This window comes from Hyla sarda, chromosome 1 (assembly GCF_029499605.1).
Source record: "Hyla sarda isolate aHylSar1 chromosome 1, aHylSar1.hap1, whole genome shotgun sequence".
Classification (NCBI taxonomy): domain Eukaryota; kingdom Metazoa; phylum Chordata; class Amphibia; order Anura; family Hylidae; genus Hyla; species Hyla sarda.
In genome coordinates this window covers 173,947,985-173,968,359 of record NC_079189.1, presented here as the reverse complement: position 1 = coordinate 173,968,359, position 20,375 = coordinate 173,947,985, and the positions used below count along the sequence as shown (strand labels likewise).

The 20,375-nt window shown below is 40.8% G+C and overlaps 1 protein-coding gene across 3 annotated transcripts in view; it reads right to left on the bottom strand.

The window, feature by feature from the left end:
• TRPC3 (transient receptor potential cation channel subfamily C member 3) overlaps positions 1-20,375 on the bottom strand; it is a 260,568-nt gene that overhangs the window by 39,153 nt on the left and 201,040 nt on the right. For all 3 annotated transcript variants that reach the window (XM_056564160.1, XM_056564165.1, XM_056564176.1), the window contains 2 exons: positions 12,930-13,194; positions 9,437-9,632 (listed from right to left, as the gene is read on the bottom strand). In XM_056564160.1, coding sequence (XP_056420135.1) covers positions 9,437-9,632; positions 12,930-13,194 — 461 coding nt within the window. The remainder of the gene's footprint in view (positions 1-9,436; positions 9,633-12,929; positions 13,195-20,375) is intronic.

Here is a 20,375-nt window from a genome sequence, read left to right as displayed (position 1 = left end):
CATTTTTCGTGGACAGACGAGTTCTCCTTGGGGTGACTATGGCCCCTGCCGCACTAAACACCCGCTCTGATGGCACACTACTGGCCAGGCAGGACAGCTTTTCCAGGACAAAACTGTGGCCACAAATCAAGTTTGGCTGCCCAGAAGTCCAGTGGATCTTCAAGGTGTATTGGCATGGGCATGTCAAGGTATGCCACCACCTGCTGGTTCAGGTCCTGCTCCAGGTCTACCTGCTGCTGATGAGTTGCTTCACTATGCGGGTGAAGAAAGGTACTCATCAGCGACTGTAGACTCAGGCTGCTCCTGCCACCCCACCCCTACCCAGCAGCCATGGCAGTGGAAGGTGAGCGCAAGGGGCCCCCTTCGATTCAGACCTGCGAGAGGATGGACGATGGTGCCGATAGGCATCAGCCAACTGACTATAGAGGCCTCTGTAGTAGGTCAGTTTGTCTTCCCTCTCAGTGAGTGTAAAACAGGCCCCTATTTTGTGGCAGTAGCGATGGCCCAAAAAGATGGAGAGCCAGATGTCATCCCATTGTTGAATGGTGACAATTCGGCTGTCACTACGAAAGCAAGTGAGAATGCATCATGCCATTTGTTCAAGTGACTCGGAGTGACTCCCTGCCTCCATCTCCACTGCATACTGCCGCGGTGTGTCTGGATCCTCTGTCTCACCTTCCTCATAACCCTGTAGCTCCTCTGGCTGCTCCTACTCCTCCTCTCCTGTCAGATTACTAGAAAAACTGCCCATTTGGCAAAACCTAAACTGTGCTCCACTGTGCCCCTCCTCCTCCAGTTCAGCCCCCACAGGGCTCATGTCCCCTTGAGATGTAGGCGCCACGTCTCCAGTGCCCTGACCAGCCATCGTTTCCAACATGTGTTGTAAGAAATGAAGCAGTGGAATGACGTAGTTCCTTCCATAATCCAGGCGACTTACAAATAATGTGGCTTCCTCAAAAGGCCTGAGCAAACGGCAGGTGTCACGTATGAGCTGCCACTGGTTCACATTGAAGTTACACAGGGGAGTACTCCTATTTGCTTGGATCATCAAGAAATCGGTGATGGCTTTTCTCTGTTCGTACAGTCGGTCCAACATATGGAGGGTGAAATTAAAATGTGTGGCAACATCACAAATCAGACTATGTTGGGGGATACCGTTCTGACGCTGCAGCTTAACCCCTTAAGGACACAGGGTTTTTCAGTTTTTGCATTTTCGTTTTTTCCTCCTTACCTTTTAAAAATCATAACCCTTTCAATTTTCCATCTAAAAATCCATATTATGGCTTATTTTTTGTGTCACCAATTCTACTTTGCAGTGACATTAGTCATTTTACCTAAAAATCCACGGCAAAACGGAAAAGAAAATCATTGTGCGACAAAATTGAAGAAAAAATGCCATTTTGTAACTTTTGGGGGCTTCCGCTTCTACGCAGTGCATATTTCGGTAAAAATTACACCTTATCATTATTCTGTAGGTCCATACGGTTAAAATGGTATCCTACTTATACAGGTTTAATTTTGTCGTACTTCTGGAAAAAATCATAACTACATGCAGGAAAATGTATACGTTTAAAAATGTCCTCTTCTGACCACTATAACGTTTTTATTTTTTTCATGTACAGGGCGGTATGAGGACTAATTTTTTGCACCGCTATCTGAAGTTATTATCAGTACCATTTTTGTTTTGATCTGACATTTTGATCACTTTTTATTCATTTTTTAATGGTATAAAAAGTGACCAAAAATACGTTTTTTTGGACTTTGGAATTTTTTTACGTGTACGCCATTAACCGTGCGGTTTAATTAACAATATATTTTTATAGTTCAGACATATACGCATGCGGCAATACCACATATGTTTATTTTTATTTACACTGTTTTATTTTTTTATTGGGAAAACGGGGGTGATTCAAACTTTTATTAGGGAAGATGTTAAATGATCTTTATTAACACTTTTTTTAAACTTTTTTTTTGCAATGCTATAGCTCCCATAGGGACCTATAACACTGCACACACTGATCTTTTACACAGATCACTGGCGTGTATTAACACGCCTGTGATCAGTGTTATCGGCGCTTGACTGTCCTGCCTGGATCTCAGGCACGGAGCAGTCATTCGCCGATCGGGCAGGTAAGGTCCCTCCCGGTGTCCTGTAAGCTGTTAGGGATGCCACGATTTCACTGCGGCAGTCCTGAACAGCCCGACTGTCACAGCCGGGATACTTTCACTTTCGCTTCAGACGTGGAGGTCAGCTTTGATCGCCAAGTCTGAAGGGTTAATACATGGCATCACCGCTATCGGTGATGTCCTGTATTAGCCGCGGGTCCCGGCCGTTGATGGCCTCCGGTACCGACCCGATATGACGCTGTGACCCCGCGGTATATCGCGGGAGCCGGCTGAGGACCTAAATATACGTCCTTTGTCGTAAAGGAGGGTGTGCTTTGCGGTTTACGAGTGGCTGAAGTTCATGCAAAGTTTTCTTCCCATTCTTGTAATGGGGAGAAAATGGGGAGAACACTTCAGGAACCGTTTGGCAACCAGATAGAAGACATGTGCCATGCAGGGCTCAGCGTTCCTTCCTATCTTTCAGGCTGTCCTTCCTATCTCTCTGCAGTGTAATGAATGAAGTGACTCACTGCAATATAGCTGCCGATTATATAGGGCTGTGACAGGGGTGACTGGCTGCTGATAGGCTGCATCCTGCATGTGATTCATTGTCATCCCGCCTTCCCAGAATTCCTTGCCCCATATCCTCACATATGGATCTTCCATTTTAGATGCCCTGCAGCCTGGACCGCACTAAATGGAGTTTAAAGGGGTACTCCGGTGCTTACACATCTTTTCCCCTATCCAAAGGATAGGGGATAAGATGCCTGATCGCGGGAGTCCCACCGGTGGGGACCCTTGTGATCTTGCACGCCGCACCCCGTTTGTAATCAGTCCCCGGAGCGTGTTCACTCCGGGTCTGATTACAGACGACCACCAGGCCGGCGGCATGTGGCATCACGCCTCCGCCCCGTGTGATGTCACGCTCCGCCCCTCAATGCAAGCCTACGGGAGGGGGCGCGATAGCTGGGGCCCAATTCCCTGTGCAATAATAGATGAATAACTCCGGTCATGTCTCTACGCACAATGTCGGTTAATCATAGAAACGGTGGATGCTTCTATGTGGTTAGCAGCCACAGCAGCTTTGCCACATCACATAAGCTTAAGGGCTGCAGACAGATCTCTACTTTCATTTATCTACCTGAATCATTGTTGTGTATAAATTACACAACCAACTGGGTAGGCGGCTACAATCCCTTACTTCTTACCCTACCTCCGGTATTGTTTTACGCTATGGAGCACTCCTCCTTTCTTTCCTAGGGTAATCATAGAGACATGATGGGAGTTAAAGTGTGGAATGTCAGATAAATGCTTCCTTCCTGCTTTAAGGGGTATAGACGTGCAGCCCATATACTGTAAATGACACTGTACCCATGAAATCACATAATCACTTTACAGCATCATCACCTTGCACCTAATCACCTTACAGCATGTGCAATGAATGTGGCTGCACTTAAAAGACCCCATTGTTTGCAACCATGTTGGATTCTGTTTTTTACCAATCCTATACAGACTGGGAGACAATTTATCTCCAAGTGTCTGAGCTCTTTTTGCTACAGATCTGAAGCCATCACTAAAAATATGTTTGTAATTTCTATCCCTGATAATAACTGATATTTATTTAGAATGTCACAGATTACATTGTATTCTTGACTAAATTGGTTGAAAACAACAGTTTTTTTTCTGTATATGTGTTTCTTTGTAAATCTGTGCAATTGCATCTGGATCTGATCATCTCACCAACAGGGAGATTGGTAGCAAGATGCTCTAGGTGACAAGACCTGGCTTGTAAAACTGAAATGACCACCATGTCTTTGCGATACGTGGATGTCACAACAATCCCCCTGTTGGTATCACCACACAACCAAAGAACCAAGAAAGGAATCCTCGTCTCCTGATGTGTAACTGTGAAGGAGAGGCCACAGGAATTATCATTAAGATAATCCCTAAATTGTGGTACGGCAGATGCATCAGATCTCCAAATAAACAATAAATCATCGATATATCTGCCGTACCACAAAATATCCTCTGAAAATGAATTGCGGGCAGAAAATAAAAACTCCCTCTCCCACCAACACATATATATGTTGGTGAGAGAGGGAGAGAACTTAGTGCCCATCGACCCCCCTGGTGACCTGTAGGTAAAAATTGCCATCAAACATAAAAAAATCATCAGATAATAAAAATTCAACAACCAAACAAATATAATCCGGCCGGGCACTGGGGTAAGTCGAGTATACAGATAGAAACCATCGGAGGGCAGTATCGGCCTTGTCATGAGGTAAGATTCCAATGTACCACAAAAATTATTAGTGGAATTGCTCGAAAGTGGTCTGTATGTACTCCTATCCTCCAAAGCCCCCTTTGTCCCCCTTTTTTCTTTTAACATGAGGTTGTTAATTAGAGGAGAAACATTACGGGACAAATCAACTAACTTCTGCTCGACAAGTTCTTGAAACTGGTAGAGTACAGACGTGTGAGACATAACCGGATAAAAATCCGGATTTGAGACATCCACTACATTCAGAGAAAAAGAGATTCTTTACTGTAAGATCATTGAGACGATTCATTTCTCTGCCCTAAGACATTGTTGTGATATTAATTTGATATATTAATTAAAAGAGGAACTCAACAGTACACATAATAAATTTGATGCACAGCATGTAAGATCATTTTGCACTCTGCCACATCTTTAAAAACAGGAATATGATGAATTTTAGATGAATTTAAGGGTTTATTTTTCTTCTCCAAAATTATCTCCTACCCATTTAGTGGACACTATTGCTCCATTCTCTGAATTGGTGGGGTTCCCAGTGTTCGCTCCCCCACATTCCGGTTGTTATTTCCCATCCATTTTTTCTAAATCAACTGGTGCCAGAAAGTTAAACAGATTTGTAAATTACTTCTATTAAAAAAACTTTATCATTCCAGTACTTATCAGCTGCCGGATGATCCACAGGAAGTTCTTTTCTTTATGCCTGACCATAGTGCTCCCTTCTGACACCTCTGTCCATTTTAGGAACTGTCCAGAGTAGGAGCAAATCCGGATAGAAAACCTATCCTGCTCTGGACAGTTCCTAAAATGGACAGAGGTATCAGCAGAGAGCACTGTGGTCAGACAGAAAGGAAAATCAAAAAGAAAAGCACTTCCTGTGGATCATAACAGCAGCTGATAAATACGGGAAGGATTCAGATATTTTAATAGAAGTAATTTTCAAATCTGTTTAACTTTCTGGCACCAGTTGATAAAATATTTTTTTTCCCAGTGGAGTACCCCTTTAAGGTATTTCCATCCTCCATTTTAATTTATAGGCTATTTTCTGCAATGTTTGCATGATTTTCTATAGCGAAGGAAATCACACTCCACAATCTTCTACAATGTCCTATTATATATCTGTCAGCCTCGCTTATTCTGATAGCAGAAAACATTTCAAGTGAAATAAATTTATCATGTCCTATCTGAAAGAGACTATCTCTACTGACACAAATATAACCCAGATATTTGTTCTATTTCCTGCCTCTAAAGCAACATTAGTGTTCTGCCTATGAAAAGCATTTTGTATTGACTAAATTGAGTTTCTAGAACCAGACCTTTTTCCATTTAATTATCAAGTGAAGAGTGGAATTTTTTGGATTCCGTCATTTGTATTTTGCTTATGATGTATTTCAATTTCACTCCTTACAATTTTGGTTATAGTCGTGAATCAATAACATTTTATTATCAACAATTAACCAACCTGAAAAAGCACTCAACATTAGGAAAGTACTCTTCTGTACCCGGTTTCTGGCAATAATGGGTTTAAATTGTAACTTTCACGCCTACATGTTGGCAGAATACAATGAAAAATCATTTCACACTTCAAAATGACGTGCCATTGGGTTTTGTACCTTATTGAGGTATAATAAGGCACAATAAAATAAATCCACATGCTTCCTGTCAATGAGTTTGGAAACCACTAGAATAAAATGTGTTGTACTGTTGTTGTGTTGAAACAAAAACAAAATACTTTTGTCCTGAGCTGCCCTCTTTTAATACTCAACTCAACAGTTTGTGAGTTATCCAGGTTTCTTCCATAGATAAGGTTATGTTCACATCAGCATTAGGCAAATCCTTTAGGAAATATCCGTTATTGTCTAAGAGAGATCATTATTTACAGATTTGGAGTTAACAGTCCGTTGTTTTAAAAGATTTTTGTTAAAATTAAATATAAAATAATGGAGCACTAACATACGTTATTATCCGTTTAAACATCCTTTTATCAGTGTTAATGTCAGCTATTTTTTAGTCATGTCCATTCTGTTATTCCTGAGCATGCTCAGTAGCAATAATGGATGTAAAAATAATGTAGATTAATTCCGTCACCATAGACTTCAATGTTAAATGACTAAGTTACATTAGGATATCTGCTATTTATGATGGAAACAAAATACTGCATGCACCATATTTAAAGGAAATCTGTCAGCAGTATCACCCGCACCAAAGCTCTCACACGGGTATGTAGTGTGGTTGATGCTGATCAAAACAATACTCACGGCATCCAGATTCTCCGAGCCGTTCCGCCGCAATTCACCTTTTTCTTTTTATGCAAATGAGGGTCTTGGGGCATGGGCCGAGCTCCAAGCCATGCTAGGGCCATGCTGACGTCATCTTCTCATCAATATTCATAACCCCCTCCCTGCTCTTGCACCCCTGTTAGTGTATGGCGCATGAGCTGCTTCCGTCCTTGCTCTTGCGCCCCGTGTTAGTGTACGGCGCATGCACCGTACACTCACACGGAGCGCAAAAGCGGGAGGGGGTTATAAATCTTGATGAGCTGGGCTGAGCATCGGTCCAGCGAAGATGACGTCAGCGTGCCCCTAGCTTGGTTCGGAGCTCCGCCCATGCCCCAAGGCCCTCATTTGCATAAAAGAAAAAGGCGAAATGCGGCGGTACAGCTGGGCGAATCTGGATGCCGTGAGTAACATTTTGATCAGCATCACCCGCATTACAAGCCTGTGTGACAGCTTTAGTGCAGGTGATGCTGCTTACAGATTTCCTTTAAAAGCCCATAGAAATGAATGGGATCCGTTACCTTAATTTCTATTTCCATTTTTCAAATTCTATAACGCAAATAAGTAATGGAAGTTAAACATTGATGAGAAGCCAGACTAACAGATGCCAGATCCACATTTTCATATTCAGCAGACAATTCATGGAACTGGCTCATATCTATGGCGAGGAACAGTACAACACAGAGCATTTTCCATTTCAGGTGATAGGTGGTTGTTTATTTTCAATACCCTATTATCTTTCTAATGACTTTGTATTAATGTAAAGGGACAACATAGTACAGAAGGACAGAGGAGCAGCCTGGTGCATTATCAATAAATATGCCTCAACGTATAATAAACACTGTTAAACTTCATATATAAAGAATCAAAATACATTTTAGGGAATCATACACATTTCCCACCTTCCTTGTTGGCAGGCTCCATAAGACATGCCCAAATGTGAGAGCTAAATTTGCCATTAATAGCTTTGAAGCCAACAGAAAGGCAAAGGAGAGGGTTAATGCTGGGCATACAAGATCAGCTAGGATGTGAGCGGAGGTCCTCTTACCTTCCTCCGACGTGTCCCTTCGCCGATTGATTGCTACAAGCCTGAGATGCTTGAGCAATCGACCGCCGATAACACTGATCAATGCAAAGCTATGGCTTTGCAGTGAACAGTGTAGAAGATCAGTGTGTGCAGTGTTATAGCCCCCTATGGGAGCTATAACACTGCAAAAAAAAAAAGTGTAAAAAAAAAAAAGTTAATAAATATTGTTTAACCCTTTCCCTAATAAAAGTCCAAATCACCCCCTTTTCCCATAAAAAAAACATGTCAATAAAAATAAGTATAAACATATGTGGTATCGCCGTGTGCATAAATGTCCGAACTATAAAAATATATCATTAATTAAACCACACGGTCAATGGCATATGCGCCAAAAAATTCCAAAGTCCAAAATAACATATTTTTGGTCACTTTTTAGATCATGAAAAAAATGAAAAAAAATCTATGAAAAAGTCCGATCAATACAAAAATGGTACCGCTAAAAACTTCAGATCATGGTGCAAAAAATTAGCCCTCATACTGTCCCATACGCAGTAAAATTAAAAAGTTATAGGGGTCAGAAGAGGACAATTTTAAATGTATAAATTTTCCTGCATGTAGTTATGATTTTTTCCAGAAGTACCACAAAATCAAACCTATATAAGTAGGGTATCATTTTAATCATATGGACTTACAGAATAAAGATAAAGTGTCCTTTTTACTGAAAATGTACTGCGTAGAAACGGAAGCCCCCAAAAGTTACAAAATTGCGTTTTTTCTTCAATTTCGTCGCACAATTATTATTTTTTTCCGTTTTTCCGTAGTTTTTGGGTAAAATGACTGATGTCACTGCAAAGTTGAATTGGTGGTGCAAAAAATAAGCCATCATATGGAATTTTAGGTGCAAAATTGTGAGGAGGAAAGGAGGTGAGGAGGAAAAAACGAAAGTGAAAAACGGAAAACCCATGGTCCTTAAGGGGTTAAAAAATGAAATAAGCGATAAGTGTCTATAGCTGAAGTACTCCATTAACTAGACCATAAATGTAGGTAAATGATGCAAAACTCTCTTTTATTGCTAAGTCATCTGTCTTTACTGGTATTCTAGGACTCATAAAGGAGTCATGAAGATGGGGATGAAAATTACTAGAATTCCGTCTAGATGCAGTGAGTGTATAGGAACAAAAGTAGAAGAGGTCAAAAACCTAAATTTTCTTCATGATGGATATTTTTTTTTTTAAATCTACCATACATTTTCTTCATGATGGATATTTTTTTTTTTTTAAATCTACCATACATTTTCTTCATGATGGATAGTTTTTTTTTTATCTACCATACATTTCTGATCAGTAGACAATGCTGCTTCTGTAACTGCAATCTATAGTGGTCTCTAAATAGCTATTTCATTCTGACAATATAGCACATTGTGGTAAAGAAATAAATGGCTCCATATCACACAGATGCAATATATCCATAAAGATCAGCATCATAAAACAAAACCTAAGCTTCGAATCCAGGTATACTCATTTGCTACTTCTTCACCTGACCAAAATAGATCTGGAATGTCATGGGAAATGTGTTCTCCTTAAAAGCTCCTGACATCTTAGTTATAAATAAAATAAAAGCGATATTGCAGCCATCATTTATGTCTCAGTGATTAAATGTGGCAGACCCAAGATGTGAAGTCATTTAGCACACAATAACTATGGAAAATAGTAGATTCAATTAGGTTTAATAGAGAATAAAGTATTGGATTACCTCAATTTCTTGGTAGGAGCTGTTTATCATGGCAATAAGCATGTTCAGGAGGACCACCACCATGGTCACATTGTAGATGCCATAGAGCACATAGCCGATGTTCTCTATAAACTTGTGGTCGTATTTCAGAACTACAGAAGTTACTTCCGACAAGCCGAATATGGACCAGAACAGTGTTTTAAAGCTCTCTTCCACACTTTAAAAACAAGAAGAAAAGTGAGAATTTGGTTTCTATTATTTAATGTTGGGTATGAAATGTTATAAATGAAAATGAAGATAACAGAGATCTTACATGTAGTAAACAACCAACTCAATGCTTTTACCTTCCGACCTTAATAATTAGAACTAACACTTTAGTAGCTCCAAGGACCAATGCTGCTTTCCTTTATACTCTATAGTGATTAATAATAATTAGAGGAAACCTCTTAGCAGACACGCTGCAAGCCTGCAAACCAAGGTGGGTAGGGAGGAGCCAGAGGGATGCCATCCAGCAGACACTTCACCTTGTGCTTGGCTCTTTTTAAAACTATGTTTCCTCTGAAGTGCGACAGCTTTTAAGAACAAAACCCAGTAGTTCTTTTTATTGAGGGAACTTGTTAGTACACACTGCCTATGGTTAGGGTATGCACCTACTGAACACATCAGACTTCAAATGCTCTAAAACCTTTCATTGAAGTCAGTAATAAATTACAAAATTACATTAAAAAGTGGAGAGAAAGCATCCAGACAAAAAATATAAGTGTATTGGTTGGGAAACGAAACACTGAATACGTGTAAAGTCCCACGTAGCGATTACGTTGCACAATGAGAAATAAGCTACATATTCTTCATTGAGCATACACATAGGCCCACCCAGGTTTGGAGGTGAAACCATGTGCTGGCGTGACTGTGACACGCGTGCCCGCCTCCAAACCTCACTGAACACACAAGGCTGCTGGCTATGTGTGTATACTCAGCGCTGCACATTGTGAAATACGCTGTGTAAGTGCTACGTGGGATTTTTACCCAAATATCCTTGTTAAAATGAGGGTGCGTGTAAGTGTGTGTATACCTTGATAAACTCTGGCCCCGCAAAAGCTCATGTAACTTCTGCTGGGCCAGAGTCCCAATTCCCTCCCCATCCCTGGCATTCATATTTACCTGTCCAGGGGCTCTGCGCAATGACGAGTGACGTTGCGTTGAGGACGTCACTCGTCAGTGCACAGCGACAGCACAGGGCGCAGCCGGGGCCTGCAGGAGCACGCCCCATGACAGGTAAATATGAAAGCCGGGGATGGGGAGGTGATCAGGTGGCCGGAGGCCGCTGCAGTTACATGATTTAAAGCGGCTGCTTTAAATCATTGAACTGCAGCAGCTTTTGCCGGGCCAGAAAGAGTTTATCGGCGTATAACACGCAGGTAAACTTTAAGCTAAAAATTTTAGCTTAAAAAATGCGTGTTATATGCAGATAAATATGGTAGATACATGCCACATCCAAACTGCTGACATTTGATATTGGTATAATATAATAAGAGGGACAAACAAATAGTATGGTACGCCACCTAGTGTTGTTTGCTAGGGATTCAACTAAAAACTGAATCAATGCTCAAAATCCAGACTGCAAATAAAACAATGAAAGTGCCCACATGTGAGAGTCTGTGCAAAGCTGTTGAATGTTGTCTAATGTAAGCCTAATAAGGAGCAAACAGACCACCAAAAAGCCATGATGCACTGTCAATGGTCTCTGCGCATGGTTGCGTCACATTCTGCTTTGTCTTCCTGACGAAGCAGGACATGAAATGACATAGAGGACTGGACACTGACGCATGGCTTTTTGTGGTCTGTTTTCTCCTTATTGAGCATGCATTAGGCAGCTTTGCACAGACTCCTACATGTGGGCACTTTCATTGTTTTATTTGCAGCCTGGATTGTGAGCATTGATTCAGTTTTTAGTCCAATTACTAGCAGACAACACCAGTTAACGTACTAGACTAAATTTGGTTGTGTGTTCTTTTGAGGAAAGTATAAGCAGTACCATTGTTCTAAAATTGAATTATCTTTGCAAAGTTAATCCTGACATACACATTTAATAAAGGAATATGTGTCTATTGTTTGAGACTGCCAAACACTGCTCAAACAACAGTCAGAAAGTGGCTCTGCTGTTGGTGCTTATCTCTGATATTCCAATTGCACTTTCTCTCCTTGCATATCTCAAAGGGAGAATAAAACTGGTACCTAGCTATGGACCAATGACCAAAAATTAAATTAAGCTGGGCTCATCAGATAAACATGCCCATTTTGAAGAGATTGACTGACAGTCTTGGGCAGTGTTAGGTGCTGTTACCGCTGTCCGTCAGGATCTTATCGCCTTTTGTGAAAGAAAACCGTATGACAATTACTGCCATCACTCACATTATTACTACAATTTTAGCACGTAAATGGCAACAACAACTCATAATAGGGAACATTGTTTAGTCCCTCTGTCGCTTAACTTCTGTTGTCTGTGGACAGTCAGCAGGGTCTGTTATACATAATAAGATTAGTATTCTCTCTTAAAACAGAAATTTTTTAAAGGGGTACCCCGCCCCAGACATCTTATCCCCTATCCAAAGGCGGGATTCCCGCGATCTCTGCAGTGCCACCCTGCTGTCATAACTACAGAGCAAACTGGCTCTGTGCGTGATGACGGGGCAATGCAGGGGACGGAGCATCGTGATGTCATGGCTCCACCCCCCCCACCCCTGTGGCATCACGTCTCGCCCACTCAATACAAGTCTATGGGAGGGGGCATGGCGATCATCACGCCCCTCCCATAGACTTGTATTAAGGGGGGCGGGTAGTGACATCAGGGGGGCAGAGCCGTGACGTCACGCTGCTCGGTCCCCTGCATCACCCCGTCATCACGCACAGAGCCAGTTTGCTCAGTAGTTATGACGGTGGGGTGGAGCTGCAGAGATCGTGGGGGTCCCTAGCGGCGGGACCGCCGTGATCAGACATCTTATGCCCTATCCTTTGGATGGGGATAAGATGTATGTGCGGAGTACCCTTTTAATGGAGAGTTTGCTTGGCATCCATGCAAAATGTTTTCCTTTCTAGAATAAGAATAGGCAACCTTCCATACTGCAGATGTTTTGGACTATATCTCCCATGATGCTCTTAAAGCCAAAATGCTGCCAAAGCATAATGGGAGATGTGGTCCCAAACACCTACAGAGCCAAGGTTGCCTATAACTGTTTTAGAGGATTGATCTTATACCATATGACATATCTGTATGTCTGTTATTTCAGCATGGACAACACCTGTCAATTAAATACTGTTACATTTATTCTTGAGAAGGGCGCTGATCTTGTTTATATTATTAATTCATATCTTATTTCTTGAAATACACAAAAACTCTTGGTGTGTACAGTACTCAAGTGTCTTATGGTTAAACCAGAAAATGTGTTATATAAATAATGTAAAGCAACTTATGAAAAAATAAGTATTACTAAGCCGGACATAATATAGTACTTACGTTGTGAAAGCGGAATTCACTTTAGCTCCAAGGTAATAAGAATACAGGATAAACATCCCGATCATGAATGCCAGGAATACCATAATGAAAAGGACCATGAACTTAAAGATGTCCTTCACAGTTCTCCCAAGGGATATCTGTAGAGGTCCAAAACTTTCATTGGCTGGCAGGATGTAGGCTATGCGTGAGAAGCTCAGAACAACAGCTATTGCATATAGGCCTTCAGATATAATCTGTGGATCAGACGGCAGCCATTTATCTCTGGCTGGAAGAAATCAAATACATGGTAAATAACTACAATAAATAATACTGGAGACCATTCTGATGACTGCCTTTAAAAGATGGCTGGAGAACAACATCAAAATTCCCTTTTCCTAGTTTACATTCCGGAAATATGAGATCTCCCCAGAGAGTGCAGGATGTTTAGCAGAAGATGGAAGATTTATGATGTGCTTGTTTAAATTAAATCCTATCAGAAAAGACTTAGATGTATGATTGTCCTACTACACATGATCTACGTTCCTCACTCAAGAAGCGTATTCATTCAGAAAACATTTATTAGACAGTAGAGCATTTCCAAAGGTCACCATGCTATGGAGACAGAATAAACCATGCATTGCATTCCTAACCAGTATATTAGGAGTGTATAAGGTATCTTAATATCTAGACCTTTTACTTATTCTCTAGATTTACTTTTTCCATGGAAAAAGTAAATCTAGAGAATATGATTTTATATTACAATTCACATTAAGACAATTCAATTGGCACTTTTGCAGCTCGCAATCAGGACCCCAGGTACTCTCTGCACTTGTGAAGGTGTTTATAGCCTTAGTCATGATTTTGTATTACCATCAGATGTTCTTTTAAATAATAAAAAAAATAAAGTTCTATTTTCCTTAAGTCACATCGTTGGCAGGGACATCATTTCTATTATAGGGGTTGCCAGGCACCACAAAATGTTTGTGTCAAGGCTTAGTTTGGGGAAAAATTTTACAAGTATTCTCACCTGCCCCGATCCCCTGCCGTTTGCCTGATTTTACTAAGCAGCGATTATATTAACCCCTTTAACCCAGAGGGGCCGTGCCATACCATGAGTTGCATGTAAGAAGGGCTCCTCCTTTTACATTGTGGCAAAGGGTCACCCTAGACTATAGTGTGGAATATGAGGTATTCCAATGATTTCACATCTTAACCCTTGTATAGGGATTTGGAGTTCACAGCAGGAAATAACCAAGTCAGTACCCTCAGAGTAATCTCTGTTAGAATCTGTAGATGTGCTGCAACACATTACCACTAGAGATGAGCGAATTTACAGTAAATTTGATTCGTCACGAACTTCTCGGCTCGGCAGTTGATGTCTTATCCTGCATAAATTAGTTCAGCTTTCAGGTGCTCCCGTGGGCTGTAAAAGGTGGATACAGTCCTAGGAGACTCTTTTCTAGGACTGTATCCACCTTTTCCAGCCCACCGGAGCACCTGAAAGCTGAACTAATCTATGCAGAATAAGTCATCAGCTGCCGAGCAGAGAAGTTTGTGACGAATCGAATTTACTGTAAATTACTCATGATAATAAAGTCAGGAGGTCAGGACATGTGGCAGACAGAAATGGTCAGGAAACAAGTCTGGTAAGAAACAGGATAGTTAGAACAGTAGAATACCTTTGCACTTTAGAAGATGGATTCTCAAGTTGGGCAACAAGACATTGGCTTCGGAAGAACTTTGTGTTCCTCATGGCCTTCTCACCACCACCATTCTTCTTCTGGGACCTCTAGTGTTGCATTGTGTGGCCACTGGCTTCTGGCCTCTCAAATGACCAATATGAGTTCCATTTGGAACTAGATGTCGCTACAGGAGAGTGATGTTTGGAGGGCAGAGGCATGTGCATGCAGAGGAGAGCAATAGTGGGGGAGGAGCGGTGTGCCCAGAGGCACAGAGATACCCTGACATGCTGGTGTTTCATAATCATTTTATGGTTACTTCTGTTCATGTTCTTCTAAGCAGAAGAAAATTAATCTTCAATTTAGTCATATTGCCCCAAGTAAGTCTTGTTACAATCTGCAGGCATAACCTTTCATTATTGGCATTTTGCTTGTCTAAATGTAGATATATCGTGTTATTTTTTTGTCTTTTAAAAAAATATCTAAACATAAAAGGCGCTTTGTTTTTTTAGGGTTGAAAAGACATTTATTTATACTGACAACTATCCACCAATTATTTAATGGGTTTTCCAAGATCCTGAAGTTAGCTATACCCCCCCCCAAAAAAATTATTTTCTAGTTTCCTTTTATTTCAACTTGGCAACACACACATTATTACAAGAGAATACAAGAGACAAATCAGCAATCAGCCACTGTTCCGTACGCCAGCTAAACTCTCATTGCTACTAGGACTAGCTGCTGGGGATCCTATCGAGGTTACTAACTTCTCGCAGGTAATATTCCATACAAAGGCAAAGAAGGAACAAAAGTCACACTCACCCGAAGAAGTGTGGATCCAATGACTGAAGCTTTATTCCAAGAAAGAATACTAGTGCCCAATCATTTTGTGTAATCATTTGCAGAAAAATGGTAGATGAGATTTATTGCACATCATTTTTTAAGTATTTTTTTAGAGTATGAGGAAGAAATTGTGGCTCTTCAGTTGTCATAGAACTACAACTCCCAGCCTGAGCATGTGTAGTACTAACAGAATAAATACAATTATGTGTCTATACAAAGGCAAAGAAGGAACAAAAGTCGCACTCACCAGAACTGTGGCTCCAATGACTGAAGCTTTATTCCAAGAAAGAAAGTGCAGCACACAAAGAAACTTAAGTTTTACTAGCAGGGAGTGAAAGCAGCCGCTCTTAGACGCAAGGGCACACCACTGGATGGCTACTAGTTTTGCGTCATCAGAGGACGCCACTTTGGCCGGAAGAAGCGTTCTTTGATGACGCAAAACTAGCCATCCAGTGGTGTGCCCCCACATCTGAGAGCAGCTGCTCTTACTCCCCGCTAGTGATACTTACATTTCTTTGTGTGCTGCACTTTCTTTCTTGGAATAAAGCTTCAGTCATTGGAGCCACAGTTCTGGTGAGTGCGAGTTCCTTGCCTTTGTATAGACACATAATTGTATTTATTCTGTTAGTACTACACATGCTCAGGCTGGGAGTTGTAGTTCTATGACAACTGAAGAGCCACAATTTCTTCCTCATACTCTAAAAAAAATACTTAAAAAATGATGTGCAATAAATCTCATCTACCATTTTTCTGCAAATGATTACACAAAATGATTGGGCACTAGTATTCTTTTGTTGTTTTTTATTACACAAAACTGATATGTATTCAAGTGTTTTGCAGTTCCTTATGTCAGTTATTTTGTATTCAAACAAGCGATCAATGACACTTCTCTTCTTTGGACAATGGATTTTGTTGTATTGACCTTGAGTTTTGTCTAGCATCATCCATCTAATATCTGCTTTGTATCGTTTGCATATTTAAAATGCATGAGGAGCAAACTTTTAATGTCCTCTGCAAGCTTCAACTTATGGAAACTTGTAGTTAACCATGGTAAATCATTTTAAGATATGATAATTATTTTAGTGAATATTTGTTAATAAGTTTGCTTTCTAAACTGTCCTTATAGTTATAGATATTTGGGGATCTTCACATTTATTCAACCAGAAGTGTTTTTGCCCACCCCCAACCCTTTCATAGTTCCATAGGCTATAAAAAAAGACCATCTAATTCGATATAACATCTTACATTGTTGATCCTTAGAAAGGCAAATGTAGCAGTTGTCTTTATTTTTGTGGCAAAAATGTTTTCCTGACCTAAAAAATGTCAAGTCAAAATAAATGCCTTAATTGATAATGTATCTCAGCAGTTTTGCCAATGCACACCATAGAGCTGTTTGCAGAGGCAGATGAGAGGCTCTGCAGAAATGTACTACAGAATATATATAGTAATATGTTGTCCAATGAAACATGGAGCTTTTTCGACTACACTTTAATGGAATCTTTCTGAAAATTAACTCCTAATTCCTCCTCATTCCTAAATCAATTTACTAAATCAACGATCACATCATCTGGAGACATGAGTTCAATTCCGGTCCAGCACTAAATGGTAGTGGCAGTAGCACCAACACAGTGCGGCTAAGAAACTACAGAGAATATTTACAAGATTACCCAGTGTAACTTGATCCTTATTAACTTACATTGATACTTGTAATAATTGTTATACAGTTTCACCTTCACTACAATACCACTGTATTATGCAATGCCATACTACAATGTGCTGTGAAGTAAAGAAATTACGGTATCTTTGTTGTGTATATTATAATTACTATTACTTATAAGAGCCATAGATACCTGAATTCATTGAGTCATATCAATGGCAAAAAAGAGTAACCTAACCTGTTCTAGTCAAGACAATGAAGAATGGAACCGAACAGAAAAGTATACATGTCTGAGGGGTTTGGTAGCCTAAAGCAAATAAAGTGATGGATGGTTCTATATCCCAGCATCTTTTTTTTTTTTTTTCCAAAAAAAGAAATGACACTATCATATTTTCTCCTTCACATTCTTTATCTATTCTGATCCCTTTATAATGGTGCTGCAGTAATTTTTCTAAGCAAAAGCACTTATATATCCCCATTTAGGGATATGTTACAGACTGAGGCAAACCTATAACCAGCACCTTATAAAACAGATATAGCAAAGAAACTGCTCATGATCATGTTTTTTTTTACTATTTCTCAAACATCCAATATAATGTGCTAATATGTGCACATTACAGGTCATTTCCGCCTCTCAATTGTGTTCAGCTTACTACTTCTGCTAGATCAAGTGACTACAAATTATACCCTGTGTTACAACTACTACCAACAGTAAAATATTACCCTTTCTACAGCTAAGCTTAACATAAACCTAAATAAACATAATCTGATCCCATTCTAAGAACGTATCTCATACATGACAGCAGGGAGGCACTTCAGTGGCTAAGGATGTATGCAATAGTAATGTGGCCACCCAAAACTCCATTTTATGGGAGACCGGGGTCCCCATTCTTGAGATCCAGGTAGAAACAGCAGTGATACCCCCATTATCAGCTAGTTATCCCCTACTGTGTGTAGAGGATAACTTAATGAGATAGTATAACCACTATAAGCTACACTGCACAGATGGGTGGCCAGACGGTGCTGTGGACAAGAGGCCAAAGTCCTACACTAGCACTGCGCCCCTTTATTTTCATGGTTGGCCCACCACCTTTCAAAAAGTTAAGATATATCCTAGTGATGCCATCCATCGCTTTATAAGACAGGCATATAACTTTTACAAGGTGAATTAACCATATGAATGAAAACATATACAACTTTGTAATATACTTTATGTTGCAATTCCTCACCATTTTACAAGCGGAAAGCTTTTACACACCTAGTCCTGATCTTAGATAAAAAGTGGCTATAACTTTATCAGTCAGGACTTCAGAGGTAAACAGTTTTGTGCAGTTGCTACTGATCTTTATAGCTCACAGTGCATTGCTTAGAATGAAAACAGTTGTATTTACTTGTCAGTAGAAAGTATGGTTAGCTTCTAAATGTAAAAAGGGATCTCCTACACTGAGAGCAAATGACAGTAATATTTTGAAAATGATGAAAAGTTGAAACACAAAGGGGGAGATTTATCAAAACCCATCCAGAGGAAAAGTTTCTGAGTTGCCCATAGCAACCAACCAGATCGCTTCTTTCATTTTTGAAAGGCCTCTGAAAAATGAAGAAAGTGATCTGATTGGTTGCTATGGGCAACTCAGAAACTATTCACTGGACGGGTTTTGATAAATCTCCCTCAAAGTATTTTAGAACTGTGTATACCTTTTCAATTATACAGTAAACAAGCTTCATTAAACTTAGGCCCCATTCACATCACTATTTAAAGCATATCTTAGGCTGCATGTCAGCAACCTGTCAAAAAAGGATGCTATCATATAGCCTGACACATTTTCAGTGGGCTCCTTAACTTTAATTGGACAAATGTATCACATTTAGTGGAAAAAATATTTACAAAATAAATTTAAAACAAAAACAAATGTTTGGAGTTCTACAACTTGCTCTTTTCTACCTACACAGTAGTTCTAATAATGCATTGTATTATATTTATTATGTTATTTACACTGCTCAAAAAAAATGAAGGGAACACTAAGATAACACATCCTAGATCTGAATGAATGAACCAATCTTATGAAATACTTTCATCTTTATATAGTTGAATGTGCTGACGTAAAAATCCCACAAAAATTATCAATGGAAATCAAATTTATCAACCCATGGAGGTCTGGATATGGAGTCACACTCAAAATCAAAGTGGAAAACCACACTACAGGCTGATCCAACTTTGATGTAATGTCCTTAAAACAAGTCAAAATGAGGCTTAGTAGTGTGTGGGGCCTCCACGTGCCCGTATGACCTCTGGACAATGCCTGGGCATGCTCCTGATGAGTTGGCGCAGGACAGTGTGTGGTGCAATGTGGCATTGGTGGATGGAGCGAGACATGATGTCCCAGATGTGCTCAATCGGATTCAGGTCTGGGGAACAGATGGGCCAGTCCATAGCATCAATGTCTTCCTCTTGCAGGAGCTGATGACACACTCCAGCCACATGAGGTCTAGCATTGTCTTGCATTAGGAGGAACCCAGGGCCAACCGCACCAGCACATGGTCTCACAAGGGGTCTGGTACCTAATGGCAATCAGGCTACCTCTGGCAAGCACATGGAGGGCTGCGCGGCCCCCCAAAGAAATGCCACCCCACACCATTACTGACCCACCACCAAACCGGTCATGCTGGAGGATGTTGCAGGCAGCAGAATGTTCTCCACAGCGTCTCCAGACTCACATTTGTCACATGTGCTCAGTGCGAACCTGCTTTCATCTGTGTAGAGCACAGGGCGTCAGTGGTGAATTTGCCAATCTTGGTGCTCTCTGGCAAATGCCAAACGTACTGCATGGTGTTGGGCTGTAAGCAAAACCCCCACCTGTGGATATTGGGCCCTCATAGAGTCTGTTTCTGACCGTTTGAGTGGACACATGCACATTTGTGGCCTGCTGGAGTTCATTTTGTAGGACTCTGGAAGTGCTCCTCCTTGCACAAAGGTGGAGGTAGAGGTCCTGCTGCTGGATTGTTGCCCTCTTGCGGCCTCCTCCATGTCTCCTGATGTACTGGCCTATCTCCTGGTAGCGCCTCCATGTTCTTGACACTACGCTGACCGACACAGAAAACCTTCTTGCCATAGCTTGCATTGATGTGCCATCCTGGATGAGCTGCAGTACCCGAGCCACTTGGGTGGGTTGTAGACTCCGTCTCATGCTACCACTCGAGTGAAAGCACCACCAGCATTCAAAAGTGACCAGAACATCAGCCAATAAGCATAGGAACTGAGAAGTGATCTGTGGTCACCACCTGCAGAACCAC